The sequence below is a fragment of the Mobula hypostoma genome, chromosome 31, assembly GCF_963921235.1.
Source record: "Mobula hypostoma chromosome 31, sMobHyp1.1, whole genome shotgun sequence".
Taxonomy (NCBI): domain Eukaryota; kingdom Metazoa; phylum Chordata; class Chondrichthyes; order Myliobatiformes; family Myliobatidae; genus Mobula; species Mobula hypostoma.
The window spans coordinates 1,129,271-1,150,470 of NC_086127.1; the positions used below are offsets into that span (position 1 = coordinate 1,129,271).

General features: G+C 56.8%; 1 protein-coding gene across 2 annotated transcripts in view; it reads right to left on the minus strand.

Moving 5' to 3' along the window:
• The window catches only part of LOC134339957 (deleted in malignant brain tumors 1 protein-like), a 113,197-nt gene that overhangs the window by 10,808 nt on the left and 81,189 nt on the right, over nt 1–21,200 (minus strand). For both annotated transcript variants that reach the window (XM_063036762.1, XM_063036761.1), the window contains exons 10-11: nt 2,859–2,921; nt 361–453 (exon numbers count right to left, since the gene is read on the minus strand). In XM_063036762.1, the coding sequence (XP_062892832.1) occupies nt 361–453; nt 2,859–2,921 (156 nt within the window). The remainder of the gene's footprint in view (nt 1–360; nt 454–2,858; nt 2,922–21,200) is intronic.

The following is a 21,200-nucleotide window of genomic DNA, read 5'->3' on the forward strand; positions in this document are numbered from 1 at the left end:
TTGTTCCCTGTGAGGCTGAGAGTTGGGGTTGTGGGGGTGGAACTGGAGGAGGGACGAACCTAGGCCTCGTCACTGTGGAAGACACCAACAGTGTGCCGGGAATTGGAGAGAGGCAAGGGCAGAAATCAGCGACCAGGGAGGCTTGTACAGCCGTTGCACGACTTCCTAACTCCGGTACTCAACGGCCCGGCCAATGAAGGCAAGCGGGCAGTACGCCTTCTCTGCCGCCCTGTCCACTTTTGAGGTCACCTTCAGGGAGCTAATGGACTTGGACCCCGAAATCCCTCCGCGCATCAGTGCTGTCCAGGGTCCGGCCCATTGACTCTGTCTCACAGAAAGGTACGATGCAATCTGGCTTACGTCGGGAGCTGAGTTTTCTCGGGGCATGTTGGCCGTCCTCTGACGAGCTGCTGTGTCCCTCCGCCATCCTGCCGCGCCTGCTCGATCCCCGACCTGAGAAAGGAGCAAACTTTAGGGTCACTGTGATCTCCCCCGTCTCCTTCACCCCCCTCTCTCCCGTCTTCGCCTCCCCTTCCCTCACATACACCACTCCGCGTCTCTGTGACCACTCCCCAAACTCCTTCCCTTACGTAATCCTCCCCCCACTCCGCCTCCGTGAACCCCCTCCCTTCCCGTCTCCGTCAGCATCTTCCTCCCCATCTCCGTCATGCCGTCAATCACCTACATAGGTGGTCCCCAACCTCCGGGCTGCGGACCGATAATGGGCCGCGAAGCATGCAGAGGTGCAGCGGGAGCCGGAGCGCACCCAGATAATCTTTAAGAAAAAAAGCCGAAGTAAACAAGCTAGTTGATTAGGTGCCGCCCAGAAGCCAGTCTTCATTGGAGGAACTGAGGTGGAGAGGGTCAATAAATTCTTCGGCGTTAAGGATTGACGTTTCTATCTCTGAAAAGAGTCAGAGGATCAGTCCTGGGACCAGCACGTAACTGTCATTACAAAGAAACCACGGCAGCGCCTGTACTTTAGTAGAAGTTTGCGTAGATTTCAACATGTCACGTCAATCCTGACAGCCCTGTCTTTTCGGGCTGTCTGGGCTGGCGTTTAAATTGACCAAACAATGGAACAGCTAAAGTTTCCAGCGCCCTGGAAAGAAGAGTGAAGCGAAATCTGCAATTGCCTCTGATCTGGGCCGACATTTACGTGCCGGGCGGCACCTAATTAATTAGCTTGTTTATTTCGGCTTTTTTCTTAAAGATGTGCTAGGTGCGCTCCGGCTATCACTACACCCCTGCATGCTTCGCGGCCCGGTATCGGTCCGCAGCCCGGAGGTTGGGGAACACTGACCTACACCATTCCCGGTCTGTGACGCCCTCCCCCAGCTCGCCTACACAACTCCCTCCCCATTTCCGTCACTCTCTCCCTCTTCGTCTCCGTCAAGCCCTCAGTCAGAATCAGAATCAGGTTTATTATCACCGGCATGTCACGTGAAATTTGTTAATTTAGCAGCAACAGTTCAATGCAATACATAACATAGAAAAAAAACAAATAAATGAAATAATAATAACTATAATAAATAAATCGATTACAGTATACGTATATTGAATAGATTAAAAACGTACAAAAACAGAAATACTGTATTTTTTTAAAGTGAGGTGGTGTCCAAGGGTTTAATGCCCATTTAGGAATCGGATGGCAGAGGGGAAGAAGCTGTTCCTGAATCGCTGAGTGTGCGCCTTCAGGCTTCTGTACCTCCTACCTGATGGTAACACACACACTCCCCTCTCCCCTATTTCCTCTCCGCGTCTTTGGCACACCTCCCTCTCCTTCGCCAACTCCACCTCCATCACCCCCGTCCCTCCCTACAGCACTCCCGTCTCTGTGATCCGCACTACACGCTGGAGGAACTCAGCAGGTCGGGCAGCATCCGTGGAAAAGATCGGAACCCTTCGTCGGGACTGTAGAGGGAAGGGGCAGAGGCCCTATAAAGAAGGTGGGGGGAGGGTGGGAAGGAGAAGGCTGGTAGGTTCCAGGTGAAAAACCAGTACTTCTAGGCCTTCTCCTTCCCACCCTCCCCCCACCTCCTTTATAGGGCCTCTGCCCCTTCCCTTTACAGTCCTGACGAAGGGTTCCGGCCCGAAACGTCGACCGATCTTTTCCACGGATGCTGCCTGACCTGCTGAGTTCCTCCAGCGTGTTGTGAGTGTTGTTTCGACCCCAGCATCTGCAGAGTATTTTGTGTCTGTGACCCTCTTCCTGTCTCCGCGATTCACTCCTTCCCCGTCTCCGTGATCCACGCCTCCCCCGTCTCTGACCCTCCCTGTCACTCCCTCAGTCATCTAAACACCCCCGTCTCTGCGAGCCCCCCTCCCTTATTCCCCTCCTCATCTTCCTCACCTCACCCTCCCCTACGTTCCTCCTCGTGTCCGCAGCCCCAATGCCATCCCTGCGCAGCTCCCTGCCTCCCTCGTCCCCTCGCTCTCCTACACCACCTCCCGCCCCTATGACCCATTTCCTCCTATATATATCCTTCCCTGTCTCCGTGAGCAGCTTCTCTTGAACCTCCGCCACGCACCGCCTTCCTCGCACTCTCCCAAACTTCCAGATCGAAAGCCGTGCCCTTCCCTCCTTTGTCAATCTCTCCCTTACGCACCACCCCGGCCCCCCCCCCACCCACCGGTCCCCGTGACCTTCCCCGAAACACCCCTCCATTCTCTCTGGATCCGCAGCGGTGCTCCTCTCGGGGTACAACCCAGAGCTCCACCTCCTCTATAACCTCTTTCCACCCCTCTCTCTCTCGCCCTGGCGGGGAGGTCCCAGTGTTGGAAGCGCCCCTTCCCTCCGTTTGGAGTGGGCAGTGGACGCCTCCTTTAATTGGGGCGGTGAATACGGGATTCCTCACCTTTCACCCCGAACGCGGCAGTCCGAGCCATTCCTGGCCTCGGGAAGGGTTCCCGGACCGAACCTGGTTGGGAGCGGAAAGGACAGTGAGACTTTTCCCTTAAAACCAGCCCTGTGGGGGCTCCCCTCCATCCCCTCCACCCTCACCCTCCGCCCGCTACGGCAACGAGACAGGGGAGGGAGAGGGAGAGGGGAGGGGGAGAAGGGGGGGTTATTAAATAGGAGGCGAGGGTGGGATGGGTCGGGGGTAGGATACGAGGAGAGACGGGAGAGAAGGGGTAGGGCAGGAGAGGGGTAAAGAAGGGGGAAAGGGAGGGAGGACGGAGCGGGAGGGAAGGGAGGAGAGAGGGAGAGGGCAGAGAGAGGAGGGCGGCAGGGTAGGGGAGAAAAGAGAGAGGGGTGGGAGGGAAAGCGGGGAGAAATATGGGGAGGAGGAGGGGGAATGAAAGACGGGGAAGAGGACGACGGGTAGGGAGAGGAGGAGATAGTGAGAGTTAGAGAGAGACAGATGTAAGTGTCATGGGACCAATTGAGAGAAATGTCTCCCTCCCCTTCCCTTGTTTGATTCACATTTTACCCTCCCCCACCTCGATCCGCTGCGACCTCAGACAATCTCCTTCACAGCCACACACAGAGCACCTGTTTCAACGTCACCCATTCGGCACACTGCCATTCGCATCGTTATCGCAGAGAGTAGGGGGCCCAGCACAGGCCTTTGCAGGTTCACCGTCCGGCAGTCTGGTTACGACCGCTTCACGATCACCAGTGACCTGTCTCTCCCTCCACACCGTGTGATCCAATCTTCCCGACCCGCCAATGGTGTGGGATAGTTCACTGGGTTCACGTGCGTTCTATCTCTCTCTCTTCCTCTCTTTCACTCTGTCTCTCACATTCTCTCACTCTCAGTCTTTCTCTCTGTCTCGCTTTCTTTCACTCACTCACCTTCCCTCTCCCTCGCTGTCTCTCGCACTCTGTCTCCCTCTCACTCTTTCTGTTTTTTAAAATCTCGTTCACTCTGTTTCACCCAGTCCCTCACACGCACCGTCTCTACCCCCCCCTTTTCCTCCTTCACACACTCGTCTCTTTCACTCTTTCATTCCTCTCCCCCACCCGTCTCTCACTCACTGATGTTCTTCGTCTCTCTCTGTTCCTCACCTCCTTTATTACCTTTCTCTTCTCCAATTTGCTTCTTTTCCCCAAGTTCTCCCCCTTTCTACCTCTCCTTCTCTCTCTCGCTCTCTCTTTCAAACCATATGTCTCTCTATCTCTCCTCTCATTCTGTCTCCTTCTCTCCCTCTCCTATTTTAACCCTACTTTCCATCTTTTATCTCCCACTTTCCCTCTCTCGCTCACGTTCTCTGACTTCCCCTGTCTTCTTCTTTCCTTCTGCTCTCGACACACCTCCCTCTCTCTCTCACCCCTATCTGCCCCTCTCGCTGTTCCCCCAGCACTCCCTCTCCGCCCTCCCCGAGTCTTACTCTTCCTCTCTCCCCTCCCAGACTCAATCTGGCTCCCACTTCTTTTTCACTCCCCCTCACTCTAGTTCAGACTAGATGGGCCGAAAGGCCTGCTTTCCTGCTGTGTGACTCCATTTTGCATAAATTCATCGATGGTCGGCGGGGGGGGGGGGGTGCGGGCGGGAGACATGAACCGGCTGTGGTCCAGGGCGACGGTGCGGATCATTGGGAATTGGCAGAATAATAGTTTGGCACAGACTAGATGGGCCGAATGGCCCGCTGCTGTGCTGTAGTCGTCTACGGCTCTATGACTTCCCTCGTCTTTGTCTCACTTGCTCTCTCCGCCCCTCCCTCGCTCCCTCCCCATCTCTGTCTCCCTTAATCTCTGCACTCCCTCCTTTCGCTTCGCTCTCCTTGCTCGCTCTTTCACTGTCATTCTGTATCTTCCTGCCCCTCCCTGTCTTTCTTTCTCTCTCCGTCTTCACCCCATCTGTTTTTCTCACTCCCTCCTTCTGTCTCTCTCTCTCGCTCTCTGTCGCCCTCTCCCCACCTCTGCCTCTCTCGCGCTCTCTGCACTTCTCCCTCATTCCACCCTCCACCAGTTTCTCTCCCTCCCTCTCTCTCTCTCTCTCCTTGCCTTTCTCGCTCTCTCTCTGTCTCTGCTCCCCTCTCGTGTCTCTCCCTCCTTCTCTCCTCTCTTTCTCGCTTCTCTCCCCCGTTCTCCCTCCAGCTCCTTCACCAATCCCCTCTCAACCACATCGACACGAACACACACACACACACACACACACAGCACCCCTTCCTTCATTCCTTCACCAAACCCCTCTGTGTGTGTCTCTGTCTCTCTCACACACACACACAGCACCCCGTCCTTCATTCCTTCACCAATCCCCCCCCGACACACACAGCACCCCGTCCTTCATTCCTTCACCAATACCGCCCCCACACACACACAGCACCCCTTCCTTCATTCCTTCACCAATACACCCCACACACACACACAGCACCCCGTCCTTCATTCCTTCACCAATAACCACCCCACACACACACATACACACACAGCACCCCGTCCTTCATTCCTTCACCAATCCACCCCCCACCACACACAGCACCCTTTCCTTTATCCCTTCACCAATCCCCCCCACACACACAGCACCCCGTCCTTCATTCCTTCACCAATCCCCCCCCACACACACAGCACCCCTTCCTTCATCCCTTCACCAATCCCCCCCACACACACAGCACCCCTTCCTTCATTCCTTCACCAATCCACACCCCCCCTCACACACACAGCACCCCTTCCTTCATTCCTTCACCAATCCGACCCCCACACACACACACAGTACCCCTTCCTTCATTCCTTCACGATTCCCCCCCACACACACAGCACCCCTTCCTTCATTCCTTCACCAATCCACCCCCCACACACACACAGCACCCCTTCCTTCATTCCTTCACCAATCTCCCCCACACACACAGCACCCCTTCCTTCATTCCTTAACCAATCCAACCCCCACACACACACAGCACCCCTTCCTTCATTCCTTCACCAAACCACGCCCACACACACAGCACCCCCTCATTCATTCCTTCACCAATCCCCCCCACACGCAAAGCACCCCTTCCTTCATTCCTTCACCAGTCCCCCCCACACACAGCACCCCTTCCTTCATTCCTTCACCAATCCCCCCCACACACACACAGCCCCCCGTCGTTCATTCCTTCACCAATATCCCCGCCCCACACACACACACAGCACCCCGTCCTTCATTCCTTCACCAATCCCCCCCACAAACACAGCACCCCGTCCTTCATTCCTTCACCAATCCCCCCACACACACACACACAGCACCACTTCCTTCATTCCTTCACCAATCCCCCTCCCACACACACACACAGCACCCCTTCCTTCATTCCTTCACCAACTCCGCCCCCCACATACACAGCACCCCTTCCTTCATTCCTTCACCAATCCCCCGCCACACACACACAGCTCCCCTTCCTTCATTCCTTCACCAATCCCTCCCCCACACACACAGCACCCCGTCGTTCATTCCTTCACCAATATCCCCCAACACACACACACACACAGCACCCCGTCCTTCATTCCTTCACCAATCCCCCTCCCACACACACACACAGCACCCCTTCCTTCATTCCTTCACCAATCCCTCCCCCACACACACAGCACCCCTTCATTCATTCCTTCACCAATCCCCCCCACACACACACCAACCCTTCCTTCATTCCTTCACCAATCCCCCGCCACACACACACAGCACCCCTTCCTTCATTCCTTCACCAATACCCCCCCACACACACAGCACGCCGTCGTTCATTCCTTCACCAATCCCCCCCAAACACACACACAGAGCACCCCGTCCTTTTTTCCTCCACCAATCCCCCCCCAACAAACACAGCGTTCTGTCCTTCATTCCTTCACCAATCCCCCTCCCACACACACACACAGCACCCCGTCCTTCATTCCTTCACCAATCCCCCCGCCACACACACACAGCACCCCGTCCTTCATTCCTTCACCAATCCCCCCCACCACACACAGCCCCCCGTCGTTCATTCCTTCACCGATCCCCCCCCCACACACAGCACCCCGTCCTTCATTCCTTCACCAATCCCCCTGACACACACAGAGCACCCCTTCCTTCATTCCTTCACCAATCCCCCCCACACACACAGCACCCCTTCCTTCATTCCTTCACCAATCCCGCCCCGCCACACACACAGCACCCGTTCCTTCATTCCTTCACCAATCCCCCCCCCACAAACACAGCACTCTGTCCTTCATTCCTTCACCAATCCCGCCCCCCCACACACACACACATCACCCCTTCCTTCATTCCTTCACCAATCCCCCTCCCACACACACACACAGCACCCCGTCCTTCAATCCTTCACCAATCCCCCCCCCACACACACACAGCACAACTTCCTTCATTCCTTCACCAATCCCCCCCGCCACACACACACAGCACCCCGTCCTTCATTCCTTCACCAATCCCCTCCGACACACACACAAAGCACCCCGTCCTTCATTCCTTCACCAATCCGCCCCCCCACACACACACAGCACCCCGTCCTTCATTCCTTCACCAATCCCCCTCCCACACACACAGCACCCCTTCCTTCATTCCTTCACCAATCCCCCCCGCACACACACACACAGCACCCATTCCTTCATTCATTCACCAATCCCCCCCCCCACACACACACAGCACCCCGTCCTTCATTCCTTCACCAATCCCGCTCCCCCACACACACACAGCACCCCGTCTTTCATTCCTTCACCAATCCCCCCCACACACACACACAGCACCCCATCCTTCATTCCATCACCAATCCCCCACCCCACACACATACACAGCACCCCGTCCTTCATTCCTTCACCAATACACCCCCCTACACACACAGCACCCATTCCTTCATTCCTTCACCAATCCCCCCCCCCCACACACACACAACACCCCGTCCTTCATTCCTTCACCAATCACCTCCCCCACACACACAGCACCCCGTCCTTCATTCCATCACCAATCCCCCCCCCCACACACACACAGCTCCCCGTCCTTCACTCCTTCACCAATTCCCCCCCCCCACACACACACACAGCACCCCGTCCATCATTCCTTCACCAATCCCCCCAGGCACACACACACACAGCACACCGTCCTTCATTCCTTCACCAATCCCCCCCCACACACACACACACAGCACCCATTCCTTCATTCCTTCACCAAACCCCCCCCCCACACACACACAACACCCCGTCCTTTATTCCTTCACCAATCCCACCCCACACACACACAGCACCCCTTCCTTCATTCCTTCACCAATCACCCCCCCACACACACACAGCACCCCTTCCTTCATTCCTTCACCAATCCACCCCCCCACACACAGCACCCCTTCCTTCATTCCTTCACCAATCCCCCCCGGCACACACACACACAGCACCCCGTCCTTCATTCCTTCACAAATCTCCCGCCCAAACAGACACAGCACCCCTTCCTTCATTCCTTCACCAATCCCCCCCTCACACACACACAGCACCCCTTCCTTCATTCCTTCACCAATCCCCCCACACACACACACAGCACCCCTTCCTTCATTCCTTCACCAATCCCCCCCCACACACAGCACCCCTTCCTTCATTCCTTCACCAATCCCCCCCCACACACACACAGCTCCCCGTCCTTCATTCCTTCAACAACCCCCCCCCCACACACACACACAGCACCCCGTTCTTCATTCCTTCACCAATCCCCCTCCCACACACACAGCACCCCTTCCTTCATTCCTTCACTAATCCCCCGCCCCACACACACACAGCTCCCCGTCCTTCATTCCTTCAGCAATCGCCCCCACACACACACACAGCACAACTTCCTTCATTCCTTCACCAATCCCCCCCGCCACACACACACAGCACCCCGTCCTTTATTCCTTCACCAATACACCCCCCCCCACAGACACACAGCACCCCGTCCTTCATTCCTTCACCAATCCCCCCCACAAACACACAGCACCCCGTCGTTCATTCCTTCACCAATCCCCACCCCCCCACACACACAGAGCACCCCTTCCTTCATTCCTTAACCAATCCCCCCCCACAAACACAGCACACCGTCCTTCATTCCTTCACCAATCCCCCCCCGCATACACACACACAGCACCCCGTCCTTCATTCCTTCACGAATTCCACCCCCCAGACACACACACAGCACCCCGTCCTTCATTCCTTCACCAATCCCCCCCCACACACAGCACCCCGTCCTTCATTCCTTCACCAATCCCCCGCCCCCCACACACACACAGAACCCCCTCCTTCTTTACTTCACCAATCCCCCCCACACACAGCACCCCGTCCTTCATTCCTTCAACAATCCCCCACACACACACACAGCACCCCTTCCTTCATTCCTTCAACAAACCGCCCCCCCACACACACACAGCACCCCGTCCTTCATTCCTTCACCAATCCCCCCCCCCCACACACACACAGCACCCCATCCTTCATTCCTTCACCAATCCCCTCCGACACACACACACAGCACCCCTTCCTTCATTCCTTCACCAATCCCCCCCACCACACACAGCCCCCCGTCGTTCATTCCTTCACCGATCCCCCCCGCACACACACAGCACCCCATCCTTCATTCCTTCACCAATCCCCCTGACACACACAGAGCACCCCGTCCTTCATTCCTTCACCAATCCCCCCCCACAAACACAGCACTCTGTCCTTCATTCCTTCACCAATCCCGCCCCCCCACACACACACACATCACCCCTTCCTTCATTCCTTCACCAATCCCCCTCCCACACACACACGCAGCACCCCGTACTTCATTCCTTCACCAATCCCCCCACACACACACACAGCACAACTTCCTTCATTCCTTCACCAATCCCCCCCGCCACACACACACAGCACCCCGTCCTTCATTCCTTCACCAATCCCCCCCACACACACACACAGCACCCCGTCCTTCATTCCTTCACCAATCCCCCTCCCACACACACAGCACCCCGTCCTTCATTCCTTAACCAATCCCCCCCCCACACACACACACAGCACCCCGTCCTTCATTCCTTCACTAATCCCCCCCCACACACACACACACAGCACCCGTCCTTCATTCCTTCACCAACCCCCCCCCCCACACAAACAGCACCTCTTCCTTCATTCCTTCACCAATCCCCCTCCCACACACACACACAGCACCCCGTCCTTCATTCCTTCACCAATCCCCCCACACACACACACAGCACAACTTCCTTCATTCCTTCACCAATCCCCCCCGCCACACACACACAGCACCCCGTCCTTCATTCCTTCACCAATCCCCCCCCCACACACACACAGCACCCCTTCCTTCATTCCTTCACCAATCCCCCTCCCACACACACACACAGCACCCCGTCCTTCATTCCTTCACCAATCCCCCCACACACACACACAGCACAACTTCCTTCATTCCTTCACCAATCCCCCCCGCCACACACACACAGCACCCCGTCCTTCATTCCTTCACCAATCCCCCCCCCACACACACACAGCACCCCGTCCTTCATTCCTTCACCAATCCCCCTCCCACACACACAGCACCCCGTCCTTCATTCCTTAACCAATCCCCCCCACACACACACACACAGCACCCCGTCCTTCATTCCTTCACTAATCACCCCCCCACACACACACACAGCACCCGTCCTTCATTGATTCACCAACCCCCCCCACACAAACAGCACCTCTTCCTTCATTCCTTCACCAATCCCCCGCCACACACACAGCACCCCGTCCTTCATACCTTCACCAATCCCCCCCACACACACACACAGCACCCCTTCATTCATTCCTTCACCAATCCCCCCCCCACACACACAGCACCCCGTCTTTCATTCCTTCACCAATCCCCCCCACACACACACACAGCACCCCGTCCTTCATTCCTTCACCAATCCCCCACCCCACACACACACACAGCACCCCGTCCTTCATTCCTTCACCAATACACCCCCCACACACACAGCACCCATTCCTTCATTCCTTCACCAATCCCCCCCCCTACACACAGCACCCCGTCCTTTATTCCTTCACCAATCCCACCCCACACACACACAGCACCCCTTCCTTCATTCCTTCACCAATCACCCCCCCACACACACACACAGCACCCCTTCCTTCATTCCTTCACCAATCCCCCCCGGCACACACACAGCACCCCGTCCTTCATTCCTTCACCAATCACCCCCTACACACACAGCACCCCTTCCTTCATTCCTTCACCAATCCCCCCCCACACACACACACAGCACCCCTTCCTTCATTCCTTCACCAATCCCACCCCCACACACAGCACCCCGTCCTTCATTCCTTCACCAATCCCCCCCTCACACACACACAGCACCCCTTCCTTCATTCCTTCACCAATCCCCCCACACACACACACAGCACCCCGTCCTTCATTCCTTCACCAATCCCCCGCCCCCCACACACACACAGAACCCCCTCCTTCTTTACTTCACCAATCCCCCCCACACACAGCACCCCGTCCTTCATTCCTTCAACAATCCCCTACACACACACACAGCACCCCTTCCTTCATTCCTTCAACAAAACGGCCCCCCCACACACACACAGCACCCCGTCCTTCATTCCTTCACCAATCCCCCCCACACACACACACAGCACCCCATCCTTCATTCCCCCCACACACACACACAGCACCCCATCCTTCATTCCTTCACCAATCCCCTCCGACACACACACACAGCACCCCGTCCTTCATTCCTTCACCAATCCCCCCCACCACACAGAGCCCCCCGTCGTTCATTCCTTCACCGATCCCCCCCCACACACACAGCACCCCTTCCTTCATTCCTTCACCAATCCCGCCCCGCCACACACACAGCTCCCCTTCCTTCATTCCTTCACCAATCCCCCCCCACAAACACAGCACTCTGTCCTTCATTCCTTCACCAATCCCGCCCCGCCACACACACACACATCACCCCTTCCTTCATTCCTTCACCAATCCCCCTCCCACACACACACAAAGCACCCGTCCTTCATTCCTTCACCAATCCCCCCACACACACACACAGCACAACTTCCTTCATTCCTTCACCAATCCCCCCCGCCACACACACACAGCACCCCGTCCTTCATTCCTTCACCAATCCCCTCCGACACACACACAAAGCACCCCGTCCTTCATTCCTTCACCAATCACCCCCCCCCCACACACACACAGCACCCCGTCCTTCATTCCTTCACCACTCCCCCTCCCACACACACAGCACCCCGTCCTTCATTCCTTCACCAATCCCCCCCCACACACACACACAGCACCCCGTCCTACATTCCTTCACTAATCCCCCCCACACACACACACAGCACCCATTCCTTCATTCCTTCACCAACACCCCCCCACACAAACAGCACCTCTTCCTTCATTCCTTCACCAATCCCCCGCCACACACACAGCACCCCGTCCTTCATACCTTCACCAATCCCCCCCACACACACACACAGCACCCCTTCATTCATTCCTTCACAAATCCCGCTCCCCCACACACACACAGCACCCCGTCTTTCATTCCTTCACCAATCCCCCCCACACACACACACAGCACCCCGTCCTTCATTCCTTCACCAATACACCCCCCCACACACACAGCACCCATTCCTTCATTCCTTCACCGATCCCCCCCCCACACACACACAGCACCCCGTCTTTCATTCCTTCACCAATCCCCCCCACACACACACACAGCACCCCGTCCTTCATTCCTTCACCAATACACCCCCCCACACACACAGCACCCATTCCTTCATTCCTTCACCAATCCCGCCCCCCACACACACACAACACCCCGTCCTTCATTCCTTCACCAATCCCCCCCCCACACACAGCACCCCGTCCTTTATTCCTTCACCAATCCCACCCCACACACACACAGCACCCCTTCCTTCACTCCTTCACCAATCACCCCCCCACACACACACACAGCACCCCTTCCTTCATTCCTTCAACAATCCACCCCCCCCCCCACACACAGCACCCCTTCCTTCATTCCTTCACCAATCCCCCCCGGCACACACACACACAGCACCCCGTCCTTCATTCCTTCACCAATCTCCTGCCCACACAGACACAGCACCCCTTCCTTCATTCCTTCACCAATCCCCCCCTCACACACACACAGCACCCCTTCCTTCATTCCTTCACCAATCCCCCCACACACACAACACCCCTTCATTCATTCCTTCACCAATTCCCCCCCCCCACACACAGCACCCCTTCCTTCATTCCTTCACCAATCCCCCCACACACACACACAGCTCCCCGTCCTTCATTCCTTCAACAACCCACCCACACACACACACAGCACAACTTCCTTCATTCCTTCACCAATCCCCCCCGCCACACACACACAGCACCCCGTCCTTTATTCCTTCACCAATACCCCCCCCCCACAGACACACAACACCCCGTCCTTCATTCCTTCACCAATCTCCCCCACAAACACACAGCAACCCGTCGTTCATTCCTTCACCAATCCCCACCCCCCCACACACACAGAGCACCCCTTCCTTCATTCCTTCACCAATCCCCCCCCAGAAACACAGCACACCGTCCTTCATTCCTTCACCAATCCCCCCCCCGCATACACACACACAGCACCCCGTCCTTCATTCCTTCACGAATTCCACCCCCCAGACACACACACAGCACCCCGTCCTTCATTCCTTCACCAATCCCCCCCACACACAGCACCCCGTCCTTCATTCCTTCACCAATCCCCCGCCCCCCACACACACACAGAACCCCCTCCTTCATTACTTCACCAATCCCCCCCCACACACAGCACCCCGTCCTTCATTCCTTCAACAATCCCCCAGACACACACACAGCACCCCTTCCTTCATTCCATCACCAATCCCCCCCCCCTACACACACAGCACCCGTTCCTTCATTCCTTCACCAATCCCCCCCCCACAAACACAGCACTCTGTCCTTCATTCCTTCACCAATCCCCCCCCCACACACACCCCCCCGTCCTTCATTCCTTCACCAATCCCCCGCCCCCCCACACACACAGAACCCCCTCCTTCATTCCTTCACCAATCACCCCCCACACACACAGCACCCCTTCCTTCATTCCTTCACCAATCCCGCCCCCTCTACACACACAGCACCCGTTCCTTCATTCCTTCACCAATCCCCCCCCACAAACACAGCACTCTGTCCTTCATTCCTTCACCAATCCCACCCCCACACACAGCACCCCGTCCTTCATTCCTTCACCAATCCCCCCCACACACACAGCACCCCTTCCTTCATTCCTTCACCAATCCCGCCCCCCCTACACACACAGCACCCGTTCCTTCATTCCTTCACCAATCCCCCCCCACAAACACAGCACTCTGTCCTTCATTCCATCACCAATCCCCCCCCCACACACACACAGCACCCCTTCCTTCATTCCTTCACCAATCCCCCTCCCACACACACACACAGCACAACTTCCTTCATTCCTTCACCAATCCCCCCCGCCACACACACACAGCACCCCGTCCTTCATTCCTTCACCAATCCCCCCGCCACACACACACAGCACCCCGTCCTTCATTCCTTCACCAATCCCCCTCCCACACACTCAGCACCCCGTCCTTCATTCCTTCACCAATCCCCCCCACACACACACACACAGCACCCCGTCCTTCATTCCTTCACAAATCCCCCCCCACACAAAAAACACAGCACCCCGTCCATCATTCCTTCACCAATCCCCCCCCACACACACAACACCCCGTCCTTCATTCCTTCACCAATACCCCCACCACACACACACAGCACCCCGTCCTTCATTTCATCACCAATCCCCCCCCACACACACACAGCACCCCGTCCTTCACTCCATCACCAATCCCACCCCCACACACACACACAGCACCCCGTCCATCATTCCTTCATTAATCCCCCCCCACACACACACAGCACCCCTTCCTTCATTCATTCACCGATCACGCCCCCCCCCACACACACACAGCTCCCCGTCCTTCATTCGTTCAACAATCCCCTACACACACACACAGCACCCCTTCCTTCATTCCTTCACCAATCACCCCCCCTCACACACACACAGCACCCCGTCCTTCATTCCTTCACCAATCCCCCCCCACACACACACACAGCACCCCGTCCTTCATTCCTTCACCAATCCCCCCCACACACACACACACAGCACCCCTTCCTTCATTCCTTCACCAACCCCCCCCCCACACACACAGCACCTCTTCCTTCATTCCTTCACCAATCCCCCCCGCACACACACACAGCAGCCCGTCCTTCATACCTTCACCAATCCCCCCCCACACGCACACAGCACCCCGTCCTTCATTCCTTCACCAATCCCCCCGCCACACACACACAGCACCCCGTCCTTCATTCCTTCACCAATCCCCCTCCCACACACTCAGCACCCCGTCCTTCATTCCTTCACCAATCCCCCCCACACACACACACACAGCACCCCGTCCTTCATTCCTTCACAAATCCCCCCCCACACAAAAAACACAGCACCCCGTCCATCATTCCTTCACCAATCCCCCCCCACACACACAACACCCCGTCCTTCATTCCTTCACCAATACCCCCCCCACACACACACAGCACCCCGTCCTTCATTTCATCACCAATCCCCCCCCACACACACACAGCACCCCGTCCTTCACTCCATCACCAATCCCCCCCCACACACACACACAGCACCCCGTCCATCATTCCTTCATTAATCCCCCCCCACACACACACAGCACCCCTTCCTTCATTCATTCACCGATCACGCCCCCCCCCCACACACACACAGCTCCCCGTCCTTCATTCCATCACCAATCCCCCCCCCACACACACACAGCACCCCTTCCTTCATTCCTTCACCAATCCCCCTCCCACACACACACACAGCACAACTTCCTTCATTCCTTCACCAATCCCCCCCGCCACACACACACAGCACCCCGTCCTTCATTCCTTCACCAATCCCCCCGCCACACACACACAGCACCCCGTCCTTCATTCCTTCACCAATCCCCCTCCCACACACTCAGCACCCCGTCCTTCATTCCTTCACCAATCCCCCCCCCACACACACACACAGCACCCCGTCCTTCATTCCTTCACAAATCCCCCCCCACACAAAAAACACAGCACCCCGTCCATCATTCCTTCACCAATCCCCCCCCACACACACAACACCCCGTCCTTCATTCCTTCACCAATACCCCCCCCCCACACACACAGCACCCCGTCCTTCATTTCATCACCAATCCCCCCCCACACACACACAGCACCCCGTCCTTCACTCCATCACCAATCCCCCCCCCACACACACACACAGCACCCCGTCCATCATTCCTTCATTAATCCCCCCCCACACACACACAGCACCCCTTCCTTCATTCATTCACCGATCACGCCCCCCCCCCACACACACACAGCACCCCGTCCTTCATTCCTTCACCAATCCCCCCCCCACACACACACACACAGCACCCCTTCCTTCATTCCTTCACCAACCCCCCCCCCACACACACAGCACCTCTTCCTTCATTCCTTCACCAATCCCCCCCGCACACACACACAGCAGCCCGTCCTTCATACCTTCACCAATCCCCCCCCACACACACACAGCACCCCGTCCTTCATTCCTTCACCAATCCCCCCGCCACACACACACAGCACCCCGTCCTTCATTCCTTCACCAATCCCCCTCCCACACACTCAGCACCCCGTCCTTCATTCCTTCACCAATCCCCCCCACACACACACACACAGCACCCCGTCCTTCATTCCTTCACAAATTCCCCCCCACACAAAAAACACAGCACCCCGTCCATCATTCCTTCACCAATCCCCCCCCACACACACAACACCCCGTCCTTCATTCCTTCACCAATACCCCCCCCACACACACACAGCACCCCGTCCTTCATTTCATCACCAATCACCCCCCCCCACACACACACAGCACCCCGTCCTTCACTCCATCACCAATCCCCCCCCACACACACACACAGCACCCCGTCCATCATTCCTTCATTAATCCCCCCCCACACACACACAGCACCCCTTCCTTCATTCATTCACCGATCACGCCCCCCCCACACACACACAGCTCCCCGTCCTTCATTCGTTCAACAATCCCCTACACACACACACAGCACCCCTTCCTTCATTCCTTCACCAATCACCCCCCCTCACACACACACAGCACCCCGTCCTTCATTCCTTCACCAATCCCCCCCCCCACACACACACAGCACCCCGTCCTTCATTCCTTCACCAATCCCCCCCACACACACACACACAGCACCCCTTCCTTCATTCCTTCACCAACCCCCCCCCCACACACACAGCACCTCTTCCTTCATTCCTTCACCAATCCCCCCCGCACACACACACAGCAGCCCGTCCTTCATACCTTCACCAATCCCCCCCCACACACACACAGCACCGCTTCATTCATTCCTTCACCAATCCCGCTCCCCCACACACACACAGCACCCCTTCATTCATTCCTTCACCAATCCCCCCCACATACACACACAGCACCCCTTCATTCATTCCTTCAGCAATCCCGCTCCCCCACACACACACAGCACCCCGTCTTTCATTCCTTCACAAATCCCCCCCACACACACACACAGCACCCCGTCCTTCACTCCATCACCAATCCCCCACCCCACACACACACACAGCACCCCGTCCTTCATTCCTTCACCAATACACCCCCCCCCCCACACACACAGCACCCATTCCTTCATTCCTTCACCAATCCCCCCCCCCACACACACACACAACACCCCGTCCTTCATTCCTTCACCAATACCCCCCCCCCCCCACCACACACACACACACAGCACCCCGTCCATCATTCCTTCACCAATCCCCCCAGGCACACACACACACAGCACCCCGTCCTTCATTCCATCACCAATCCCCCCCCCCACACACACACAGCTCCCCGTCCTTCACTCCTTCACCAATCCCCCCCCCACACACACACACACAGCACCCCGTCCTTCATTCCTTCACCAATCCCCCCCACACACACACACAGCACCCCTTCCTTCATTCCTTCACCAAACCCCCCCACACACACACACAACACCCCGTCCTTTATTCCTTCACCAATCCCACCCCCCCCCCCCACACACAGCACCCCTTCCTTCATTCCTTCACCAATCACCCCCCCCACACACACACAGCACCCCTTCCTTCATTCCTTCACCAATCCACCCCCCCACACACAGCACGCCGTCCTTCATTCCTTCACCAATCACCCCCCCCCACACACACACAGCTCCCCGTCCTTCACTCCTTCACCAATCCCCCCCCCCCACACACACACACACACAGCACCCCGTCCATCATTCCTTCACCAATCCCCCCAGGCACACACACACACAGCACACCGTCCTTCATTCCTTCACCAATCCCCCCACACACACACACAGCACCCCTTCCTTCATTCCTTCACCAAACCCCCCCACACACACACACAGCACCCCTTCCTTCATTCCTTCACCAATTCCCCCCCACACACAGCACCCCTTCCTTCATTCCTTCTCCAATCCCCCCACACACACAACACCCCTTCATTCATTCCTTCACCAATCCCCCCCCCACACACAGCACCCTGTCCTTCATTCCTTCAACAACCCCCCCCACACACACACACACACAGCTCCCCGTCCTTCATTCCTTCAACAACCCCCCCACACACACACACACAGCACACCGTTCTTCATTCCTTCACCAATCCCCCTCCCACACACACAGCACCCCTTCCTTCATTCCTTCACCAATCCCCCCCCACACACACACAGCACCCCTTCCTTCATTCCTTCACTGATCCCCCGCCCCACACACACACAGCTCCCCGTCCTTCACTCCTTCAGCAATCGCCCCCAGACACACACACAGCACAACTTCCTTCATTCCTTCACCAATCCCCCCCGCCACACACACACAGCACCCCGTCCTTTATTCCTTCACCAATACCCCCCCCCACAGACACACAGCACCCCGTCCTTCATTTCTTCACCAATCCCCCCCACAAACACACAGCACCCCGTCGTTCATTCCTTCACCAATCCCCACACCCCCACACACACACAGCACCCCGTCTTTCATTCCTTCACCAATCCCCCCCCACACACACACACACAGCACCCCGTCCTTCATTCCTTCACCAATACACCCCCCCACACACACAGCACCCATTCCTTCATTCCTTCACCAATCCCCCCCCCCCACACACACACACAGCACAACTTCCTTCATTCCTTCAGCAATCCCCTCCGACACACACACACAGCACAACTTCCTTCATTCCATCACCAATCCCCCCCCCACACACAGCACCCCTTCCTTCATTCCTTCACCAATTCCCCCCCCCACACACACACAGCACCCCTTCATTCATTCCTTCAGCAATCCCCCGCGACACACACACACACAGCACCCCTTCCTTCATTCCTTCACCAATCCCCCCCCCACACACACAGCACCCCTTCCTTCATTCCTTCACCAATCCCCCCCCACACACACACACAACACCCCGTCCTTTATTCCTTCACCAATCCCACCCCCCACACACACAGCACCCCTTCCTTCATTCCTTCACCAATCCCCCCCCCAGACACACAGCACCCCTTCCTTCATTCCATCACCAATCCCCCCCCACACACACAGCACCCCTTCCTTCATTCCATCACCAATCCCCCCCCCACACACACAGCACCCCTTCCTTCATTCCATCACCAATCCCCCCCCCACACACACAGCACCCATTCCTTCATTCCTTCACCAATCCCCCGCGACACACACACACAGCACCCCTTCCTTCAGTCCTTCACCAATCCCCCCCCTCACACACACACAGCACCCCTTCCTTCATTCCTTCACCAATACCCCCCCTCACACACACACAGCACCCCTTCCTTCATTCCTTCATTAACCCCCCCCACACACACAGAGCACCCCTTCCTTCATTCATTCACCGATCACACCCCCCCACACACACACAGCTCCCCGTCCTTAATTCGTTCAATAATCCCCCCCCCACACAGACACAGCACCCCTTCCTTCATTCCTTCACCAATCCCCCCCCCACACACACAGCACCCCTTCCTTCATTCATTCACCAATCCCCCCCCACACACACACACACAGCACCCCGTCCTTCATTCCTTCACCAATCCCCCCCCCACACACACACAGCACCCCTTCCTTCATTCCTTCACCAATCCCCCCCACACACACAGCACCCCTTCCTTCATTCCTTCACCAATCCCCCCCCACACACACAGCACCCCTTCCTTCATTCCTTCACCAATCCCCCGCGACACACACACAGCACCCATTCCTTCATTCCTTCACCAATCCCCCCCACACACACAGCACCCCTTCCTTCATTCCTTCACCAATACCCCCCCTCACACACACACAGCACCCCTTCCTTCATTCCTTCATTAATCCCCCCCCACACACACAGCACCCCTTCCTTCATTCATTCACCGATCACCCACCCCCCACACACACACACAGCTCCCGGTCCTTCATTCGTTCAACAATCCCCCCCCCCACACAGACACAGCACCCCTTCCTTCATTCCTTCACCAATCCCCCCTCTCACACACACACAGCACCCCTTCCTTCATTCCTTCATTAATCCCCCCCCACACACAGCACCCCTTCCTTCATTCGTTCAACAATCCCCCCCCCACACACACACAGCACCCCTTCCTTCATTCATTCACCGATCACACCCCCACACACACACACAGCTCCCCGTCCTTCATTCGTTCAACAATACCCCCCCCACACACACACAGCACCCCTTCCTTCATTCATTCACCAATCCACCCCCCACACACACACAGCTCCCCGTCCTTCATTCGTTGAACAATCCCCCCCCCACACACACACAGCACCCCTTCCTTCATTCCTTCACCAATCCCCCCCACACACACAGCACCCCTTCCTTCATTCATTCACCAATCCCCCCCCACACACACACAGCACCCCGTCCTTCATTCCTTCACCAATCCCCCCCCCCACACACACACACAGCACCCCGTCCTTCATTCCTTCACCAATCTCCGCCCCACACAGACACAGCACCCCGTCCTTCATTCCTTCACCAATCCCCCACACACACACACAGCACCCCGTCCTTCATTCCTTCACCAATCCCCCCACACACACACACAGCACCCCTTCCTTCATTCCTTCACCAATCCCCCCCCCACACACACACAGCACCCCTTCCTTCATTCCTTCACCAATGCC